General features: G+C 44.3%; 1 protein-coding gene across 1 annotated transcript in view; it reads left to right on the top strand.

Annotated features, from left to right (window-relative positions):
* The window catches only part of FAT3 (FAT atypical cadherin 3), an 813,871-nt gene that overhangs the window by 705,785 nt on the left and 88,177 nt on the right, over nucleotides 1-19,909 (top strand). The window contains exons 11-13 of the mRNA XM_069566576.1: nucleotides 2,128-2,324; nucleotides 3,305-3,458; nucleotides 5,651-5,884. Coding sequence (XP_069422677.1) covers nucleotides 2,128-2,324; nucleotides 3,305-3,458; nucleotides 5,651-5,884 — 585 coding nt within the window. The remainder of the gene's footprint in view (nucleotides 1-2,127; nucleotides 2,325-3,304; nucleotides 3,459-5,650; nucleotides 5,885-19,909) is intronic.

The following is a 19,909-nucleotide window of genomic DNA, read 5'->3' as shown; positions in this document are numbered from 1 at the left end:
GACTGTGTGTTCCACCCTGGGGAGTGGGCACTGAGCAGCCTTATAGTGTTTAAGGAGCAGGGCATGATCAGCTTGTGGACATTCTTCCCGTTGGTTGAGATGGTGATGATGAGTCACCATCATCAACCTTTGGTTCCAGCTGGTTTGGGGTCTACGTGCTTGTGGGTAGCATAGTTAACTTCTTTGACGTGGGAGGTTCAGTATCTGCAAAACAACTCAAAGGACATGTGGCTCAGAATGTTATCTATAGTCCCTGAGGAGGAACTAAAGGTCCTTTACTTTGTTTAATGGCTAAAGCATTTATCATTTTTGCTTGCTTGTTTTCCTTTCTGCATTTTCTCACTTCTCAGATAAAATTATTCGTTGACTAAAGTACTCCTACAGAGAAAAGGCAGGCAGATTTATAGGAGAGCAATGGAGAAACAGACATAGAGAATAGACTTATGGACATGGGGAGAGGGTGACATGTATGGAAAGAGTAACATGGAAACTTACATTACCGTATGTAAAATAGATAGCTAATGGGAATTCGCTATATGGCTCAGGAAGCTCAAAGAGGGGCTCTGTATCAACCTAGAGAGGTGGGGTGGGTTGGGGTGGGGTGGGAGATGGGAGGGAGGTTTGAAATGGAGGGGATATATGTACACCTATGGCTGATTCATATTAAGATTGACAGAAAACAACAAAATTCTGTGAAGCAAATTATCCTTCAATTAAAAAAAAATAAAAAAAAGCAGGCAGAGGACAGAACGTGGGTGTGGTCTGTTCTGGAAAGGCCTCGTGGGAGCCTGCTTGGTTACAGTCGCGTCCAGGCCAGGGCTTCCCAGGTGGTGCTAGTGATGAAGAACCCACCTGCCAGCACAGGAGACACAAAGAGGTGCAGGTTCGATTCCTGGGTCGGGAAGATCTCCTGGAGGAGGGCACGGCAACCCACTCCAGTATTCTTGCCTGGGAAATCTCATGGACGGAGGGGCCTGGTGGGGTCACAAAGAGGCAGGCACAACTGATTCTCAGCTTGCACTCTTTTAAAGATTCATTGTAAGAAGGTGAGCTGGCTCCACTGTTTCAGTGCAGCAGCAGCCAACAGGCAGTAGGCTTTCCTTATTTATTTGTTTATTGTCGATCTTTCCCACCAGAAAGTGAACTCCACCACAAAAGCAGGGATTTTTGTCACTTTTGTTCCCTGCTGTAACCTCACTGCGTGGCACAGCGCATGGTCCAAAGCAGGTGACAAATACGTGTTGAATGCCCCCAAACCAAAGAAGTGGTGAGGATCTAACTGGAGTCTGGGCTTCCGGCCAGTTGTCTCATCCAGTCTTCATGTTTGAAGTGACATTATCTCCTTCTTCACATTCGGAAGGTCAAGATGGTTTTCTTCTTCCTTCCTCCAAGCTGCTTTTGTCTCCGTGTAGTTCAGTGATGTGGGAAAGGAATGTTGCTGGGACCACTTTCATTGTCTCAGCCTCATCAAAAGTGGTTCGCTCCAACTCTTCTCCTTTTCTTCCATTTTCACCAGCTTCCCTCTGATAAATTTGATCTAATTGCAGTGCTTATCTTTGAGCGCCTCCTTCAATAACCCCTCATTGGGGCTCTTCACTCCAAATGGGTCTTCCTCTGTCACACAAACTTTTCTCCCCCAGATTTTGGTCCTTAGAAGAAGAGCCGCAGTAAAACATTCTTCATGAAAACATTCCTTAATAGAGCTGACTGCCTTTCCTTGATTGCATAATCAACGGCTAATGAAATTGTCTGGGTAACAAGAGCTATAGTGTATTACATCCTCTCTTGAGACGGAGTGGAAAGACAATTGTATCATCTGAGAAAAAGATTGATTGTTCACAGTTTGAATTTGATTGTCCTTAAGGGGAGCTAAACAAGAGATCATCTCCGGCTTCTCTAAGTTCATTTTCTTCCCTTGGAAAGTTACTGTTTTACTTGCCACACAAACCAAGCATATAAATATCATGCTTTGTTGCAGGAGAATCAAAAGGAAGTGTCAGGTTTTTTTCCAGTCTCGTAAATGATGCAGTTTGAGAGGCACCTGGTTGACCTCGCACAGGCCTCTCACTGTAGATGGAGATCAAAGCTTTTCATTGCTCATCTTCAGAAACTCTCTTTTCACTGCAGGAGGGAACCCCCGAGGAAGGTTTGCCCTGGGCCTGGTGCAGAGCGAATGGAAGGTCTACGTGAAGAGACATCTGGATAGAGAAGAACAAGACATTTACTTCCTCAATATTACTGCCACCGATGGGCTCTTTGTCACTCAGGCCATGGTGGAAGTGACTGTCAGTGATGTGAATGACAATAGCCCTGTGTGTGATCAGGTGGGATTTGTGGCCGTGTTGGACTGCTGCTTCACTCTGCTTCTCTAAAATTAAGTCAAAACCCGTTTCATTTTTCTCCTTAAAACCTGGCTCCATTCTGTTCCTTTCTCCTTGATTAGTGCCATCCAATTTTATATACGCATGTAAGAGGACAAAATACTATAAGCATGGACAGAGTATAAGTAACACCATTAGTACTTAATTCTGCCCGTTAAAAAATACAAACAAAAGATAAAATCGGGACCCTTCAAATGAAAAGCTTTCTAAAGAATCATAAAGAATATTGTGATTTTTTTCATATCTCAACTACTGATTTCATAAAAGAAAAATGGGCCACTCAAAAGTATGAATTACTTTTGTTGTGTAAGTTTATACAGCTGGCTGGCAGCAATGTTGATAATGAAGCTGGGTCTCCAGGCTTCTCATGAAGTGTCATTTCCCCCATAGTTGAAAGCATGAGAGCCAATGCAAGGTGTCAGTCACTGACTTTATATTCTTTCTTACCAAAATTAAATCACCCTTCATTTACTTTTTCCTTACATGTGGACTGCGAGACAATATTGGTGTTCTTTAGCTTAGAAAATGTTTGCAAATCTTATTAATGCCAGATGTTAGTAGTGGCTCTTCAAAGTTGAAGGGTCCCAAGGACTCCCTGGTGCTTGATCACTATCTGATGTGATCATTATCTGATGTGCATCACAGTTCCACACGGGCAGGGATTTTTGTCTGTTTTCTTTCTTTCTAGCATCTCAATAGTACCTCGCCCATAGTAGCGGCTCAATTAGCATTTGTTGAATGAATGAGCATGGAAGGGGCAGGGCAAGAGATATTTTATGTTTCATCCGATGGTGTAAGATGATTCTGCAGTAAAGGAAAAACATAACTGAAGATGAATTCTGCGAGTGCCTTTTTAAAGAAATCAGTTATAAGGCTAATATGGCAATCGCCCCACACATAATAATGATTTTGCCTTTGCCCAGGTTGCATATACAGCATCACTTCCTGAAGACGTTCCATCAAACAAAATCATCCTGAAGGTCAGTGCCAAGGATGCTGACATTGGACCCAATGGAGATATACGATACTCACTCTATGGACCTGGAAACAATGAATTTTTTCTAGATCCAGACAGTGGTAAGGCAAAATTTATTCTCTGAAATGACATTGTTAATCCACAAGAGAAGTTAAATTTTCACGGGTCTTATCACTAGGGGGTAGTTGGTATCTAAGAGCCTTAATATGACACTCTGTTATCTTGGACTCTTAAGAAATACTAGTGGCACACGGTGTCTGGAAGACACAAACCTCATTTGACTTATAAACTTGCCCTGACTTTACCTACATGTAGCAGCACGAGGGAATTAGATGTGTCTGTTTGTGTCTCCTCTTTCTCATATCCATGAGTTAAAGCAGCTGCTCTATTAGGTGTATATATAGAATTATATCGTAAATGCAGGGTTCCATGCAAACCAGACAGCAGTGCACAGTAAGGAGAGTTTCACCTTGTTGAAACCCTTTTTTGGTTCCTATGCTTATTAACACACTTGTCTGATTTTTATTCATCATTTCTGCTTAGTTGTGAGACCTCAGATTTGCTTCCATGTTAAGGTAAAGTTCATAAGGTAAAAGGTTATGTACCCTGAAGGCAGATGCCGGCATTGAAGGCCAAAGCTTAAGGAAAAAAACATTTTCTGTGGAGGTAAATTATTACAGTGCTGTGTACTGGATTGGCCCATCCAGTGACAATTTTTAATTGAAGTGTAATGATTAAGAAATTTGCATATTTCCAGCATTGTATTGGTTGCAGTGAATAATCACTAACTACTGAGTTTCCAGAAGGTATTGGCTTCTCAATAACCTACTCCCATGTCAGCTATATCTTACTGGGAAGGGCTTAGTTGCATAACGATATACTACTTGGATATAGAGGCCTGGCAATTTTTTATTGAATAGCTAGCATTTATTAACTACTAGACCTAAAAACACTTTATGGAATATTTGTGATAGACTCTGACATGAACCCCTCAAAGCATCTCTGAGCGATACTGTAACCCAGTGGAGAAGACAGAGCAGTGAGTCAGTAATAATAATAACAGAAATAATAATAGTTATGAAAGACAGAATGACAGCAGTACCTGCAAGAGATATCAAGAGAGTTACACCTGAGCACAGAAGAAAAAGCAGCTAATGTTCTGATGAGAGGGAAGAGGAAGCTTGTAAAGAACCGGCATTTGAACTGAGCCAGGATTCTAGGGGCTAAAGCGGGTCACTGCCGGCCACGGGCGCGGCGTGGGCAGAGAGCACAGCGCCTCCAGGAAATGCCGTGTACAGCACTGTCACTGGTCAGAGGAGCCACAGGATGACTTGCCAGAAAAGTGGTGGGAAAAATAACTTTAGGTCAGATCTTGGAGGGTCCTGAATGCCCAACTGAAAACTCCCTGGATATTTTTGAGGAGGGGGAAATGATCCAGCCTGTATTTGACAACTGCCTGCCTTCAGGAAGCTGTAGGAAGAACAGCTTTGTAAGTACTGATGACTTGCTCCCAGTGATATCTGCTAATTTTACCAAGAGTACATAATAATATTTCATGATTCTGACTTTTCACCAAACAGCATTTATTCAGGTCTGTCATTGTGCTCATTGCCATTATCCACTGAAATTTAAATGGCAATGAAATCCCCACAGGGACTGACACCCAGGACCAGTATAGCTATTTCAGTGATTAATAATCCCTCCATGTTTATGAAATCCCCTTCCTGCATGTCTGCTCTGGGCTCCTCAGTTATCCCCCACTGGGACCTCCCCTCAACAACTGCTGGCCCTCTACTCTCCCAGCAAGTGGGATTTTCCTGGCACAATAGGACTCCTTTGTAACCTCTTTCTGCTGGAGCCAGCCTGTTTGGACTGTTTGTTTTCCTCTAGAAGACGGGGTAAAAAAAGATTAAGTGTCTGGAAGCAGAGAGACTAACCCTTCTGGGTCTAAAGACCATTGACCTGATTGACCATCAGAGAACTGAGCAGTCCTTGTGAGGTTTAAAGAGGTGTGGAGCTTCTCCATCCTGCCAAAAGAAGGAATCCCTGACACAAGAGACTTCACGGTGGAATTAATTCATTTGAAGGTCATGCTGTTGGTTCCTTGTTGTATCTAGAATCCCATAAATTTTTCCCTGATGCTTAAAAAATTTGAACTTGCTCTATTTTTCAAAGTATGAAGCTCTTGAGCCAAATATCAGCAGTCCTTCCTACACTCAGTTTCTGTATGTGATTGAGTCTCTGCTCTTTGAAGAAAGACAGTTTTGAAAAGCGAGGCCATTTATTTTCACAGGTGAGTTAAAAACTTTGGCTCCGTTGGACCGGGAGAGGGTCCCTGCGTACAGCCTCATTGCCAGGGCCACCGACGGGGGCGGCCGATTCTGCCAATCCGACGTCCGTCTGACCCTGGAGGACGTGAACGATAACCCCCCGGTGTTTTCGTCCGACCACTATAACGCCTGTGTCTATGAGAACACGGCCACCAAGGCTCTGTTGACCAGAGTTCAAGCGGTGGATCCGGATGTTGGTAAGTCAGCTGCCCCTAGGGGGGGCCTCCCTGTCTGTGTGTTTCCCACATTGAAGTGCTGCCTGTCCTCTAGCTCCATCAGCCCACTTGGGCTCCTTCCCGTCAGGACAAGTACAGTAAAATACATTTCGGCTCTTTGGCTGATGTACTTCACACACGTGAAAGAAATCTGCAAGACATCTTCCTGCCTTTTTTTGGGTTTAAAGAAGCAATACTGTAAATTCCTTTAACTTTTAACAAAGGGTTTTGAGTTTGTGGGGTTTTTTTTTTAACCTTTATAATAAAAATAATAGCTTTCCTACTTACTCATTCCTCTTGAACATAGTTAAGTGTTGTGTGTGGGGATAATTCATTTCTATTTCTATAAAGAATTGCAACCCATGCTTTAGCTGAAATATGACAGTCTCAATTTATGGTGGTGCCCCATAGTGCAAAGACCAATTACTAAATGTGCTGCCAGCCCAATGTGGATTTTTTCTAACTGCCATTTTCCAGAGTATTTTGGTCACATAAACTGACATTACTTGGAGGGGTGGGAGTGGCAGAGGGGAAAAAGGAATTAGAATTGAAAGTTGCTAATAAAGTTTGCGTTCAGATCCACTTTACATAATGAGATGGTGAGTTAGAAAAGACTGGAGTTAATTGCTAGGTAGCCTTCCTGAGAATGCATAAGTTATTGAGGTGACTGCATGATGGAGTCTAAATACAAAAGGGCATATAGACAGCCTCTTGGCTGTGCATTTTAAGAGCTGTAAATCAGAGGACTGGGGAATGATGGGGTGTGTCTGTTATGATAAACAGGCCTTTATATAATTCAGTATCTTATTGCTTAATTCTGAATTGAAAGAAAAATTATTGGACTAATGGAAAAGTAAATACATGATAATTAGTTGAAAACAAACGAAGAGCCCAGGGTCTCTGCATATTTCCCCTTAGAGAAATTAGTGACTATACTATGAATTATTGTTCTTACCTTATTAGCATAATTTTCGAGGCTGAGAACCAACCCTTTAAAAATCTGCATATTGTAAAGCTTGGTAAAAAACATAATAAATAGGAAAAGACCTTTTTTTCAGCTGTACTGTGCAACTTACGGAATCTTAGTTCTCTGACAGGGATTGAACCCAGGCCCTTAGCAGTGAAAGCGCGGAGTCCAAAACCCTGGACCACCAGGGAATTCTGGAAAAGACTCTTTTATTGACCTAAAATCATGAATTATTTACAAATACTCCTTTTTAAAGGAGGATTAGAAAACATTCCCTGGACTCTTGATAGCAAGCTTTTGGAGAAAAGAGGACAGAAATTGTACAGATGAGTCATTAATAATTTAACTTTGAGAATGTATAATTGGGCCAGAAGTGAAATTTTAAGATTGAAAGTTTTTTACATTAAAATTTCAATTTAAAACATTGGAGTTTTTCTATTCACCTCCTTCCTAAAAGGAATTGGGTGTGCTCTGTTTACTAGAGAATGAACAGGGAGAGAGTCTGATCAGTATGTTATGCTTTAGGCAGGAGGCGGGAGGTTATCCACTCACAGATGTGATTGCCGTAGAGGGCAGGCAGCTAGCTCTGTGCTGCTCAATTCTGCCGAGTCAGCTGTCCAGGTTGGCAGCTGGGGAAGAAGGGTTGACTGGACTCTGCGTTAGCAGGGGCAGAGATGATGAAGCCTTTCAAACATTAGACCCAGAATAACCTATCAGCACCTCTCTCTGCTCTTTGCACTAATTAGCAGAAGGCTTACATTCATGGCTTCAGACCAACATGGAGGTTATGGGTGCTGCCTGTATTGTGTGTTCATCAGGCCATTGTATTCACTTTCAGAAAACTATAGCACAGGATACCAGATTCTAGGTCATATTCTCAGTTTTTTTAGATCTCATTTAGCTTTAAAAATAAAAACTAAGACAGCTGGGGAGGAACAAATGAGCTCCTCTAAAAAGGTAAACTGAGCACCTGCTGTTTCTAGGCACTGTGCTCACTAGGTAGGGGTGCAGGTCTTGCTCAGAGCCTGCAGGGAGAACCACTGTCAAACCCATATTCTCCAGAGTCCCAAGTATCAGTGACTGGGGGGTGCTTATGCCGTTTTCATCAGCGGCCTGATCGCCACTTCTCAGTCTGCTGTCAGTCAGCACAGAGAAGCATCAGCCACACATTGAGATGAGCAGTTTGGGGTGGGCAGGGCTGGTGAATCATCTGGAGGCCAAACCTAACCTCTGGCCTAAAGCTGAGTTTGCTCCTGAATCATTAAGACTGAATCCAACCCTACTGAATCCAGTCACTCGGTCGTGTCCGACTCTTTGCGACCCCATGAATCGCAGCACGCCAGGCCTCGCTGACCGTCACCAACTCCCGGAGTTCACTCAAACTCACGTCCGTCGAGTCAGTGATGCCATCCAGCCATCTCATCCTCTGTCCGCCCCTTCTCCTCCTGCCCCCAATCCCTCCCAGCATCAGAGTCTTTTCCAATGAGTCAACTCTTCACATGAGGTGGCCAAAGTACTGGAGTTTCAGCTTTAGCATCATTCCTTCCAAAGAAATCCCAGGGTTGATCTCCTTCAGAATGGACTGGTTGGATCTCCTTGCAGTCCAAGGGACTCTCAAGAGTCTTCTCCAACACCACAGTTCAAAAGTGTCTTTAGTCTGGCTTATATAGAGTGTTCCAAACACTTTGGATTAATTGTCAATGAAAGTCAAGAGATATTTATTTGAATTTTCAATTTCTGGCATTTTCTAAAAACAGCACTCAGAAGACTCAGCAATTCCAGGCACACAGTCCCACCATGGTTGGAAGCTGCCATCAGCCAGTTTTCACCTTCCCAGCCATCTCACTTAGGTTTCCATCTGGCCTGCATAGGCCCCTTCTCTAAAGTGACAAGCAAATTCTGATGTTTAAGAACTTTTAGCTTTGAAATGATCATAAGTTCACAGGAATTTGCCCAAAAAATGTACAAGAAGTAGCATGTACCTTTCACACAATCTTTTCTCCCAGTGATACCATCTTGCATAATGATAGTACACTTGGATTTTGACACAGGTGTCTGTGTGTGTGTGTGTGTGTGTGTGTGTGCGTGTAGTTCTGTGCAGTTTTATCACCTGTGTGACTTCATGGAACCACCACCCCATTCATCTACTCGCTGCCCCTTCGTAACAACACCCACCTTCCCCCCACACTTCCTTCCCAGTCTCTAATCCCTGGCAACTACTAATCTCCATATCTATAATTTAGTTATTTCAAAAATGTTATTTAAATGGAATAGTGCAGCCTGTAACCTTTTCCAAGTGTCCTTTTTCACTCAGCATCATTCCCTTGAGATCCACCCAAGTTGTCTAATTGGTTTTTGATCCTAGTGAAGAACATTGTCTCCATTTGTATAAATGACAGGGCTATTTGGTTCATGAAGCTTCTTTTGTCAAGCATATTCCTTTACCTAAAGTTACGAATGATTTCATCAGTATTTGGCTACAGTATATACTAAGCCACTATAAATTGCAGAAAAGAGACAAAGATATATTAACCTGAAGTCCAAGTCCATTACTTCATAAGTTCAAAATTCTTACAATCTCTTGCTAACCTTTCATACCTTGGTTTTCTAATTAGCATGTATATATATATGTATCTATATCATTATTTTTAGTCAAACAGCTCTTTGGTATGCCAAATTCATTATTCGTAATGAACTAATGCTCATGTTAGAGTAACTGCCTAGATCAGGAAAAAAAAACAAAAATAGGGAGACAAGACTACTTTAGCAACCATTTTATGAGTTCTAAGCAATAGCATGGCAACTGTCTAGATTTTAGCATTAAATTCTTCATTTTCCTGTAAAATGGAAACATTCTCCATTCCATGAACTAATGATGTGACTTTATGACCTAATATTTATGAAAGTTTAATCCTTTGAGTACACATTATGAGACTTTTTGTTGCACCACCTCTTTGGGGTTCATATTTTGCTATTTACTCTACCTCTTAAGGCAAGGTTAGGTGTCCAGGTTCTCAGTATTGAGGGTTTTTTAAACTGACAAAGGAAATATGCAGTGATAAAAATCGGAGCTAAAATCTGTGACCATTTTAGGCAAAGTGACATGAAAATCAAATGTAAACTTGCACTGGAAAATGTGTCAGAGTCCATGATTTATTGAGAGGCCAATGTCCAGATGTTTGAGATTTAAGAGGACATATTTTTCCTCTTATGCATCAGGGACATAAAGCAAGGAAATGTCCTAATGAACGTGTTCACTCAGGGATTTTGGAGAAGCTTGGAAGCTTGTAACACACATTAAAATTATTTTCCATTCAATATAGCTGATATTTACTGAGTAGGTACACAGCAGCTATTATAGAAGGAACTATACGAGGAAAATGCGGTGACAAGCCCAGGGTCTATGCAGAAGCGAAGGGCATAAATCTGGAATGCACAAACCTGGCATAAAAGGAAGAACTTCCAGAATCCAGAGTGAATGAGATTCAATAGGCAGAGGGAGGAAGGCCTTCGAGAAGACAGGAACCAGGAGGATACATTTGCAAAGTCGGGAACGTGCTGTTTTTGTTGAGCCCCTCAGTTGTGTCTGACTCTTTGTGACTCCATGGACTGTAGCATTCCAGGCTGCCCTGTCTTCAGTCTCCCTGAGTTGGCTTAAACTCATGTCCATTGAGTCTGTAATGCCAACAAACCATCTCATCCTCTGTTGCCCCTTCTCCTCCTGCCCTGAGTCTTTCCCAGCATCAGGGTCTTTTCCAATGAGTTGGCTCTTTATATCAGGTGGCCAAAGTATTGGAGTTTCAGGTTCAGCATCTGTTTCTCCAATGAGTATTCAGGGGTGATTTCCTTTTGAATTGACTGGTTTGATCTCCTTGCTGTCCACAGGGCTCTTAAGAATTTTCTACAGCACCCCAATTCAAAATCGTCAATTCTTCAGTGCTCAACCTTCTTTATGTCCAGCTCTCATATCCATACATGACTACTGAAAAAACCTTTGTTTGACTATATGGGCCTTTGTCTGCAAAGTGATGTCTCTGCTTTTTAGTATTAAAACAGTCTAGGTTTGTCATAACTTTTCTTCCAAGGAGCAAACATCTTTCATGGCTGCAGTCACCGTTCACAATGATTTCGGAGCCCGAGAAAATAAAGTCTGTCACTGTTTCCATTTCCCCATCTATTTGCCAAGAAGTGATGAGACTGGATGCCATGATCTTAGTGTTTTTGAGTGTTGCGTTCTAAGGGAGCTTTCACATTCTCCTATTTCACCTTCATCAAGAAACTCTTTAGTTCCTCTTCGTTTTCTGCCATTAGGGTGGTTTCATCTATATATCTGAGGTTATTGATATTTCTCCCGGCAATCTTGATTCTACCTTGAGCTTCATCCAGCCTGACATTTCACATTATGTACTCTGCATATAACTTAAATAAGCAGGGTGACAATATACAGCTTTGATGTATTCCTTTCCCAATTTTGAACCAGTCCATTGTTCCACATCCAGTTCTAACTGTTGATTCTTGTCCTGTATACAGGCTTCTCAGGGGGCAGGTAAGGTGGTCTGGCATTCCCATCTCTTTCAGTTCAGTTCAGTTCAGTCGCTCAGTCGTGTCCGACTCATTGCGACCCCATGAATCACAGCATACCAGGCCTCCTTGTCCATCACCAACTCCCGGAGTTCACTCAGACTCACTTTCATCGAGTTGGTGACGCCATCCAGCCATCTCATCCTCTGTCTTTCCCTTTCCCTCCTGCCCCCAATCCCTCCCAGGATCAGAGTCTTTTCCAATGAGTCAACTCTTTGCATCTCTTTAGACCCAACTAAATAGTTGGGAGAGCATCACATGGTCCAGGACAGAAAGCTGGACCATGAGATGAGAGAAGGCATCTGGGCCCAGTTGTGGGGGTTCACAAAAGCCAGGAATTGTGCTTAAACCAAAAGATGGAAAAGAACCACTGCACACATAGGACAAAAGAAATTCATCAGTTCTGGGTTTGGGAACTGCTGATCTGATGGAAGCCTCTAACGTGGATGTGAGAAAGCTTCTAGGAGATTATTGAGAAAGACCACAAAGACCAAAATTCAAGTGGTAGCTTGGGATTTAAAAGGAAGAAGTAGATGAGAGAGATTTTACATGTGAAATCTGCCAGCTTTGGCAACTGACTGGACTGAAGGCAAAATGGACAGGCCAGGCAAGAACTCAAATTCAGGTACAAGGTGGACAGAGGTAGCCTAGGTGGCCTGAAGCAGGACCTCGTGTAAAAAAGATAAAAAATTGGAGACACATCAGGAATTAAATTACAGTCCTTCAGGAGTGACGATAAGTTTGGTAATCATGACAGAGTAGGAAATCTTTGTCGTCAAGGGGCTTCCGGTCATTACGGGAAACGGACAAACACAAATGAACATTCAGAGACAAGCACAAATGAACATTCAGAGAAGATGGGATCAATGTTATAACAGAGTCACTTCATCTGTAAAAGCAGGGATTTTTAAAGGATTAGTCAGACACATGTAAAATGCTAGCTCAGGTCTCTGTGGAAACATGAAAACATGAGCAGTGAATTTTCAAGTGGGACAACTCAGAAAGTATTCACAAAATGGTATTTGCATTCAAGTCAGGTTTTAAGAGCTGGGGCTTGATGTTGGGGCAAGAAGAGGGGAAAGATCAGTAGCAAAAGAGGATTGTATTAGCTAAGATAGCCTTGACTAGACTGAGGTAACTTTTCAAAAAATCTCAGTGGCTTAGTGCAGCAAAAGTTTAATTCTTACTCCTGTGGGGAACAGGTCAGTGCAAGTCCATTCAGCAATGTGGAAATCTGGTCCCTCCATTGGGTCAATACCACCTTCGTGACCTTTGCTTCACAAGGTCACTGCAGCAAAAGAAGAGAGGGATGAAAAAGGCATGTCAGCTCTTTGCTGCCTCAGCCTGGGAGAGACCCACATCACTTTGTCACTGTCCATTGACTAGAACTAGTCAGATGATGCTGGGAGGTATAGGAGAGGCCACAGGGTATTTGGTGAGCACTCCTGTCTCTGCTACAGTAATGAAAGCAAGAAAGAGAAAATGCCCTATCACATTTCAAAGAAGTGGGAAAAGATGGCGTTCCTCATGTGGTTAGGGAGGGTGAGCCTCAGCAACAAGGAGAGCCCACAACCACTTAATCCTTGATGTGAAAGGAAGGAGAGAAGCAGAAAGGAAAAAAAAAACTGACTTTCAAAGGAAGAAAAAGAAACTAAGAGGGAGAGGCTGAGGAAAACCCAGTTGGGAGGCGCACATCTGCCTTCAGACATCTCCATGTGGTAAGAGAGTCGGTCAACTAAAGAGACACATGGCAGCAGGCAGGAGGCGAGCACAGGGAGTTTGTTTCAGGGGCTGAAGGCAACCTGAGAGGGAGTCACTGAAAAATGGGAAGAAAAGTCCTTCCCCCACTGAGGGCTCTGTAGGTACTGGGTTACAGAAGTGAACAGACCCAACCAGTAGAGTGAATTTTATGAATAGAAAAGATAGAAGTTCTCTCTCAGAGCTTTCCAGAATGATGCCTTTCCCTCTAATGTCAATAGATCTTCTTATTAGCAGAGAACAGGAAATAAACAGAGAAAACATATCTCTTGACAGAACTTTTCCATTTTTACCCAAGAGTTTGTTTTCCAGCAGCCCTCAGCGTCCTTAATTTTGCACTGCCATTCACTGTAGTGACGTAAGCTTGCAGTTCTTGTTGGGGATCATTTTCTGCATATTTCATGAGGGAGACAGATGGCATCCTGACCCCACAGGGGCTCTCCTGGGGCAAAAGCTGGAATGAACTTGGTTTTCCAGAGTGCAGATCTTGTCAGACAGAAAGGCTGGCCCAGTGTCTGAGAGCATCATTAGATCTGAGTATGTTGTGCTCCATGAAGGAGCAGGAACTTGTTTACCTGAGAGGAATGTTCACAGAAGTAACTGCTGAGAGCTATTAAAGAGAGGTCTTCCTCACCAGGCCGCTTTAAATGAATCTCTCCCGCCACCTCTTGCCTCTTCTGACATGTCCTCGCCGTGTGTCCCTCACTTGTTAGAACCATGAGAAGACTCAGGAGGAACAGCTAAGAGATGAGTGGAGTGCCCTGCAAAGTGCTGGGAGGCTGGCGGAAACGCACGTCAGTCCAGTGCTCCAGGCTGGCTGTCTCCTATCCTGGGACGAAGTCTGAGGGAGGGTCGTGCATGCCACCCAGTCCAGAGTCAGAAACATTTGTCTCCATTTGGAGCTCTCCCTTACCTTCAGTGTGGTGGCCAAAGTTTCAGTCCCTGGGATGAAGTTAGATCTTCAGTATTCCCTCATCGCCTTTCTGGTCTCATGGAGGTCCCTGTAATGGGGTTTGATTTGAAATCTTTCATCACCACCTTCTAGTCTCATGGAGGAAAACAAGTATTCACTCAGCCTGTACTCTTGGAAGGGCTTAGCTTACCTTTGCATCAGGCCTACCCCAAAAGCAAAAGAAAAATGTTAACATCTGACCAAACAGATAAACTCTGAAGCACCTCTTTTTCACCTGGCTGTGTGGGAGAGAAGGGCCAGGGTGTGGAGTCTGTGAAGGAGGTTAGGTGTGCCCATGTACTCCACAATGGAGGTGTGCAGGTCGACCCTCATTTTTCTGTTTTAGGACTTCCCAAGGAGACATCTTCTTGGTGACATCATACCCCAGCCGAGCCAGCAACCCTTGACTCCTCTGGACCCTGCATATCCCCCCAATGTCCTTAAGGGACACATCTCATAACCAGAGGTCAAGAGGCCATGTGGCTGGGGGGAAGCCTTGGATGATTAGTACCCTGCACTGTGCAGGCTGTGTGCCTTGGGCTAGTTACTGGTCTCCCTCAGACTGTTCGCTCTTCTATAATGTTAGGAGCACAGGAATAATGCTTGCTTTGCCAACCCAGCCCTCTTTGCAGCTGGGTCTCCAGCAGCATCTTGAGATTTCCCTTATGTGGAACTGCTCACATACCTCTTCTCTCCTACTGTTAAACCCTGCTAGGCAAAACTGGGGTTTGGTAAGAATTTTAAATGGTAATAAACATAATGTGACTAATGACATTTGCTTTTTGAGCTTCTATTACATTCCAGGCACCATGCCAAGTACTGCAGATAGATTATTTCCAGTTCTCACAGCAGCTTCTGAAAGTTGGCAGATATTTTTTGTTATTGTTCTAGTTAACATATGAATAAACTCTGAAGGGTTAACTTGTCATGAACGATAGACTAGTTAGTGGCACCAAAGGAGACTTGGTTAACAGATATCCAGCTAATGGTCAAGATGGTTTATATTTTAGTCAAGAGCACTGCTCTCAAAAAGTGGTCCTCAGACTGATTTCATCAGGGAGCTTATTGGAAATACAAACTCTGAATGAAAGACTCTAGACCAGTGGGTCTCAGCCTGCAGTGTGCACCAGTCATCTAGAGGGCCTGTTAACCTGGGGATTACTAGCCCCGCCCCCAGCCTTTCTGATGGGGTCTGGGAGGAGGTTTGATCATCTGTGTGTCAGAGTAATTCCCAGGGCAAGTTAATGCTGCTATTCCCAAGACCATACTTGCAGAGCCACTTGCTTAAGGATTCCTAAACTTTTTGTGCCACCAATACTTTGACAGTTTGGTGACACCTACAGATTGTTTCTCGGAATAATGTTTTACATTTCATAAAGTAAAGTGCAAAAGGCCAGAAATGAAATGGTGCGTCCAGGTGTTTTTCTGACTTAGTCCATAGGAAAATGAATGTCTGCTTTAGTAGATTAAATACGATCTCACACGGTAGATCTCATAATTTGGATATTTTGGAGTGGTGGTAAACGGGGATATGTGCCACAACTGTAAAACAACATGAAAATAGCAGTGATTGGTTACCAGATTGCAGGTGCTTCTCATCCTGTAGTGACTGGTTGCCTGCATTGACAATTGAATGTGATGCTAAGTCCAGTTAGAGGTTAATCAAAGTAAAGCTGTAAATTATTCCCAGTGTTGTAGGCAGCCTCTATGACCCCTCACCTCTTGGTAGTCCCATGACTCTCCTTGAAATTTGAATGGACTTAAACTGACTCCAGACTCACCTTTTAAAAATATTTTTAAAATATTTTAAAATAAATTCTAAGCCAAGCCATTCAACATGTGGGATCTTAGTTCCCCAGCTAGACATTGAGCCCACACCCCCTGCATTGGAAGCACAGAGTCTTAACCACTGGACCACCAGGAAAGTCTCCTGGCTCACATCTGATGAATAGCATATGGTATTCATATGGATGGAAACAGACGAGCACATCAGATGGCTGGTATCCCTCCTGAGATCAGGGTACAGAAAGACTGTTCCTTCCCTCTTGGTCATGCTCTCTGCTTTAGTCTGCTCGGGCTGCCATAACAAAATGCCGCAGACGGAGTGGCTTACCCAGCAGAAATTCCCTGTCTCGGTTCTGGAGGCGGGATGTCAGCTCAGGGCGCCAGCGCAGTCAGTTCCCGGCCTGCAGGTGGCCGCCTTCTTGCTGGGCGCTCACGTGACCTTTCCCTGGTGTGTGCAAGAAGGAAAAGAGTGCTCTTTGTCCCCCTCTTCTTTCAGACCACCAGTCTTCTTGGGTTAGGACGCTACCCTTTGACTTCTTCAACCTTAATGCCTGAAGAGCCCTAGCTCTAAATACAATCACATAGAGGGTTAACTCTTCAACCTATGGATTTATGGGTTGAGGTGATACCAACTAGGATTCTTGGCTCTCCCTGGAGGAAGTTGACTAGAAGCCAAACAAGAAATTCAGGCAAAATTTTACTGGGGCTCCTGTGCTGGCTGCAAAAGGGAACAAAAACAAGCAATATCCTTCCTTGCTTGCTTCCCGAGGCGGGGTGAGCATCACTTCTCCTTATATTGGGGTCCTCAACCCCCAGACTGAGGATGGGTACCAGTCTGTGGCCTGTTAGGAACGGGGTCACAGCAGAAGGTGAGCAGCAGGTGAGCTGGCTGAAGCTTCATCTGTTGCTCCCCATCACTCATTGCTATCATGACCCCATTTGAACCATCCCCCACCCCATCCATGGAAAATTGGCTTCCACGAAACCCATCCCTGGGGCCAAAATGGTTGGGGACTGGTGCATTACATGGAGTGAGGGAAGAGGTGTATCCAGGGGTTGGGCCAGATGGGTGGCTTGCGTAGCTTGCCCACCCCTTTGTGATGCTGAGTGCAGGGAGCAGGCGCAGCACCCTCTTACACGCCTGCTCCCAGCTTCTCGGAAATGGCAGTCGGGTTGTTCTTGTTTGTTTTTTGTCTTTTTGAATATTTTTGGTCCAGAATTTGCCCCAATTACACATACACGCAGTTATTTTTTGTTGCATATAGTTTCTTTGTATTATTAACTCAAACAGAGGTGTGTCCAGGTACAAGCCTTGCAGCATTTCAGCCAGGAACCCCAGGTCCCGGGTCTATCTGAGAAGGACACAGTTCAGGGCAGAGCAGGCCCTCTGGCTCTGGCTTGGATCGCTCCCCTGGGGAGAGAGCTAGGACGTGGGAAGGCAGGCCTGTGAGGGGCCTACAGCTCAAGGGCCTGAGGCCTGCCAACAACTGCACGAGTGAACTCGAGAGAATGCGGCCTCCTCTGGGGCCTTCAGATGAAACCACAGCTCAGCCCAGCAGCTTGACTCAAGCCTCGTAAGGAGCCTTGAGCCACAGACAGCCAGCTAAGCTATTCCTGCCCTGTGGAAACCATAGGATACTAGATATTTATTGTTTATGCCGGTAAGTTCTGGGCTTGTTTGGCATGGAGCAGTAGAGAACTAACAGACTCATGTAAGTCCATGGGCCTTCTGAGTTCTACCCACATAGTCCTAAGAATTCCCCCATGGCCATTCTTTCAAAGGGCTTTACCCTGAAGGAAGGTGGGCCCCTGCATGATGTGGATTGGTGAGTCGGCACAGGGCCTTCCCTCCAAACAGAGCAACTTAGCCAGATTGCGTGCAGCCGCAGTGACGCAGACTGTGAGAGAGATGACATAACAGTTGTTGGCTGTTCTCTGCAGCTGTTCTCACGGACCCACGCCTCCCCCCTGGGGCACCTGGCCCAGTCCCCTTGTGAGTCACAGCCCCTGCAAATCTTGCGGTGCTTATGCATGGAAGGCTAGATCCAGTCAAACCCTTCTTTCTCTGAGAAGGAAGCTGGGGCTCAAAGATAAAGAGACTTCTTTAGTGGCAAGTTCAGTTCAGTTCAGTCGCTCAGTCGTGTCTGACTCTTTGCGACCCCATGAATTGCAGCACGCCAAGCCTCCCTGTCCATCACCAGCTCCCGGAGTTCACTCAGACTCATGTCCATTGAGTCAATGATGCCATCCAGCCATCTCATCCTCCATCGTCCCCTTCTCCTCCTGCTCCCAATCCCTCCCAGCATCAGACTCTTTTCCAGTGAGTCAAGTCATTGCATGAGGTGGCCAAAGTACTGGAGTTTCAGCTTTAGCATCAGTCTTTCCAAAGAATACCCAGGACCGATCTCCTTTCGAATGGACTGGTTGGATCTCCTTGCAGTCCAAGGGACTCTCAAGAGTCTTCTCCAACACCATAGTTCAAAAGCATCAGTTTTCGGCACTCAGCCTTCTTCACAGTCCACCTCTCACATCCATACATGACCACTGGAAAAACCATAGCCTTGACTAGACGGACCTTTGTTGGCAAAGTAATGTCTCTGCTTTTGAATATGCTATCTAGGTTAGTCACAACTTTCCTTCCAAGGAGTAAGCATCTTTTAATTTCATGGCTGCAATCAAAGCTGGATCTAAAAGAAGGATCCCCTGACACCTCAGTACAAAGTGCTTTTCTATTTTCTAGTAATTTCTACCAGAAAATACTGGAGTTGTTTTGTTTTCTATTTTAATAGCTTTTAATACAATCATCAGTTTTTCTGACAGAAGTGAGAATTTTATTTTTATTTAAAAATTTTTATTGAAATATAGTTGATTTACAGTGTTGTATTAATTTCAGGTGTGCAGCAAAGTGGTTCAGTTATGCGGGTGTATTCAGTCATTCAGTTGTGTGACCCCATGGACTGTAGCCTGCCAGGCTCCTCTGTCCATGGGATTCTCCAGGCAAGACTACTGGAGTGGGTTGCCATTTCCTTCTCCAGAGGATTTTCCCTACCCGGGGATCAAACCCATGTCTCCTTGTTGGAAGGTGGATTCTTTATCCCTGAGCCATCTGGGAAGCCTCTCAGTTATACATGCCGCTGCTGCTGCTAAGTCGCTTCAGTCGTGTCTGACTCTGTGTGACCCCAGAGACGGCAGCCCACCAGGCTTCCCCGTCCCTGGGATTCTCCAGGCAAGAACACTGGAGTGGGTTGCCATTTCCTTCTCCAATGCATGAAAGTGAAAAGTGAAAGTGAAGTCGCTCAGTCGTGTCCGACTCTTGGCGACCCCACGGACTGCAGCCCACCAGGCTCCTCTGTCCATGGGATTTTCCAGGCAAGAGTACTGGAGTGGGGTGCCACTGCCTTCTCCATCAGTTATACATATATCCATATAAATATACATGTTCCTATAGATGGGATAACAGTGGAAACAGTGTCAGACTTTATTTTTTGGGGCTCCAAAATCACTGCAGATGGTGACTGCAGCCATGAAATTAAAAGACACTCACTCCTCGGAAGAAAAGTTATGACCAACCTAGATAGCATATTCAAAAGCAGAGACATTACTTTGCTGACTAAGGTCCGTCTAGTCAAGGCTATGGTTTTTCCAGTAGTCATGTATGGATGTGAGAGTTGGACTGTGAAGAAGGCTGAGTGCCGAAGAATTGATGCTTTTGAACTCTGGTGTTGGGGAAGACTCTTGAGAGTCCCTTGGACTGCAAGGATATCCAACCAGTCCATTCTGAAGGAGATCAACCCTGGGATTTCTTTGGAAGGAACGATGCTAAAGCTGAAACTCCAGTACTTTGGCCACCTCATGTGAAGAGTTGACTCATTGGAAAAGACTCTGATGCTGGGAGGGATTGGGGGGCAGGAGGAGAAGGGGCAGACAGAGGATGAGATGGCTGGATGGCATCACTGACTCGATG

Source organism: Ovis canadensis, chromosome 21, assembly GCF_042477335.2.
Source record: "Ovis canadensis isolate MfBH-ARS-UI-01 breed Bighorn chromosome 21, ARS-UI_OviCan_v2, whole genome shotgun sequence".
Taxonomy (NCBI): domain Eukaryota; kingdom Metazoa; phylum Chordata; class Mammalia; order Artiodactyla; family Bovidae; genus Ovis; species Ovis canadensis.
Note: the sequence above shows the minus strand (reverse complement) of the source record. Positions and strands in the feature narration are given on the sequence as shown.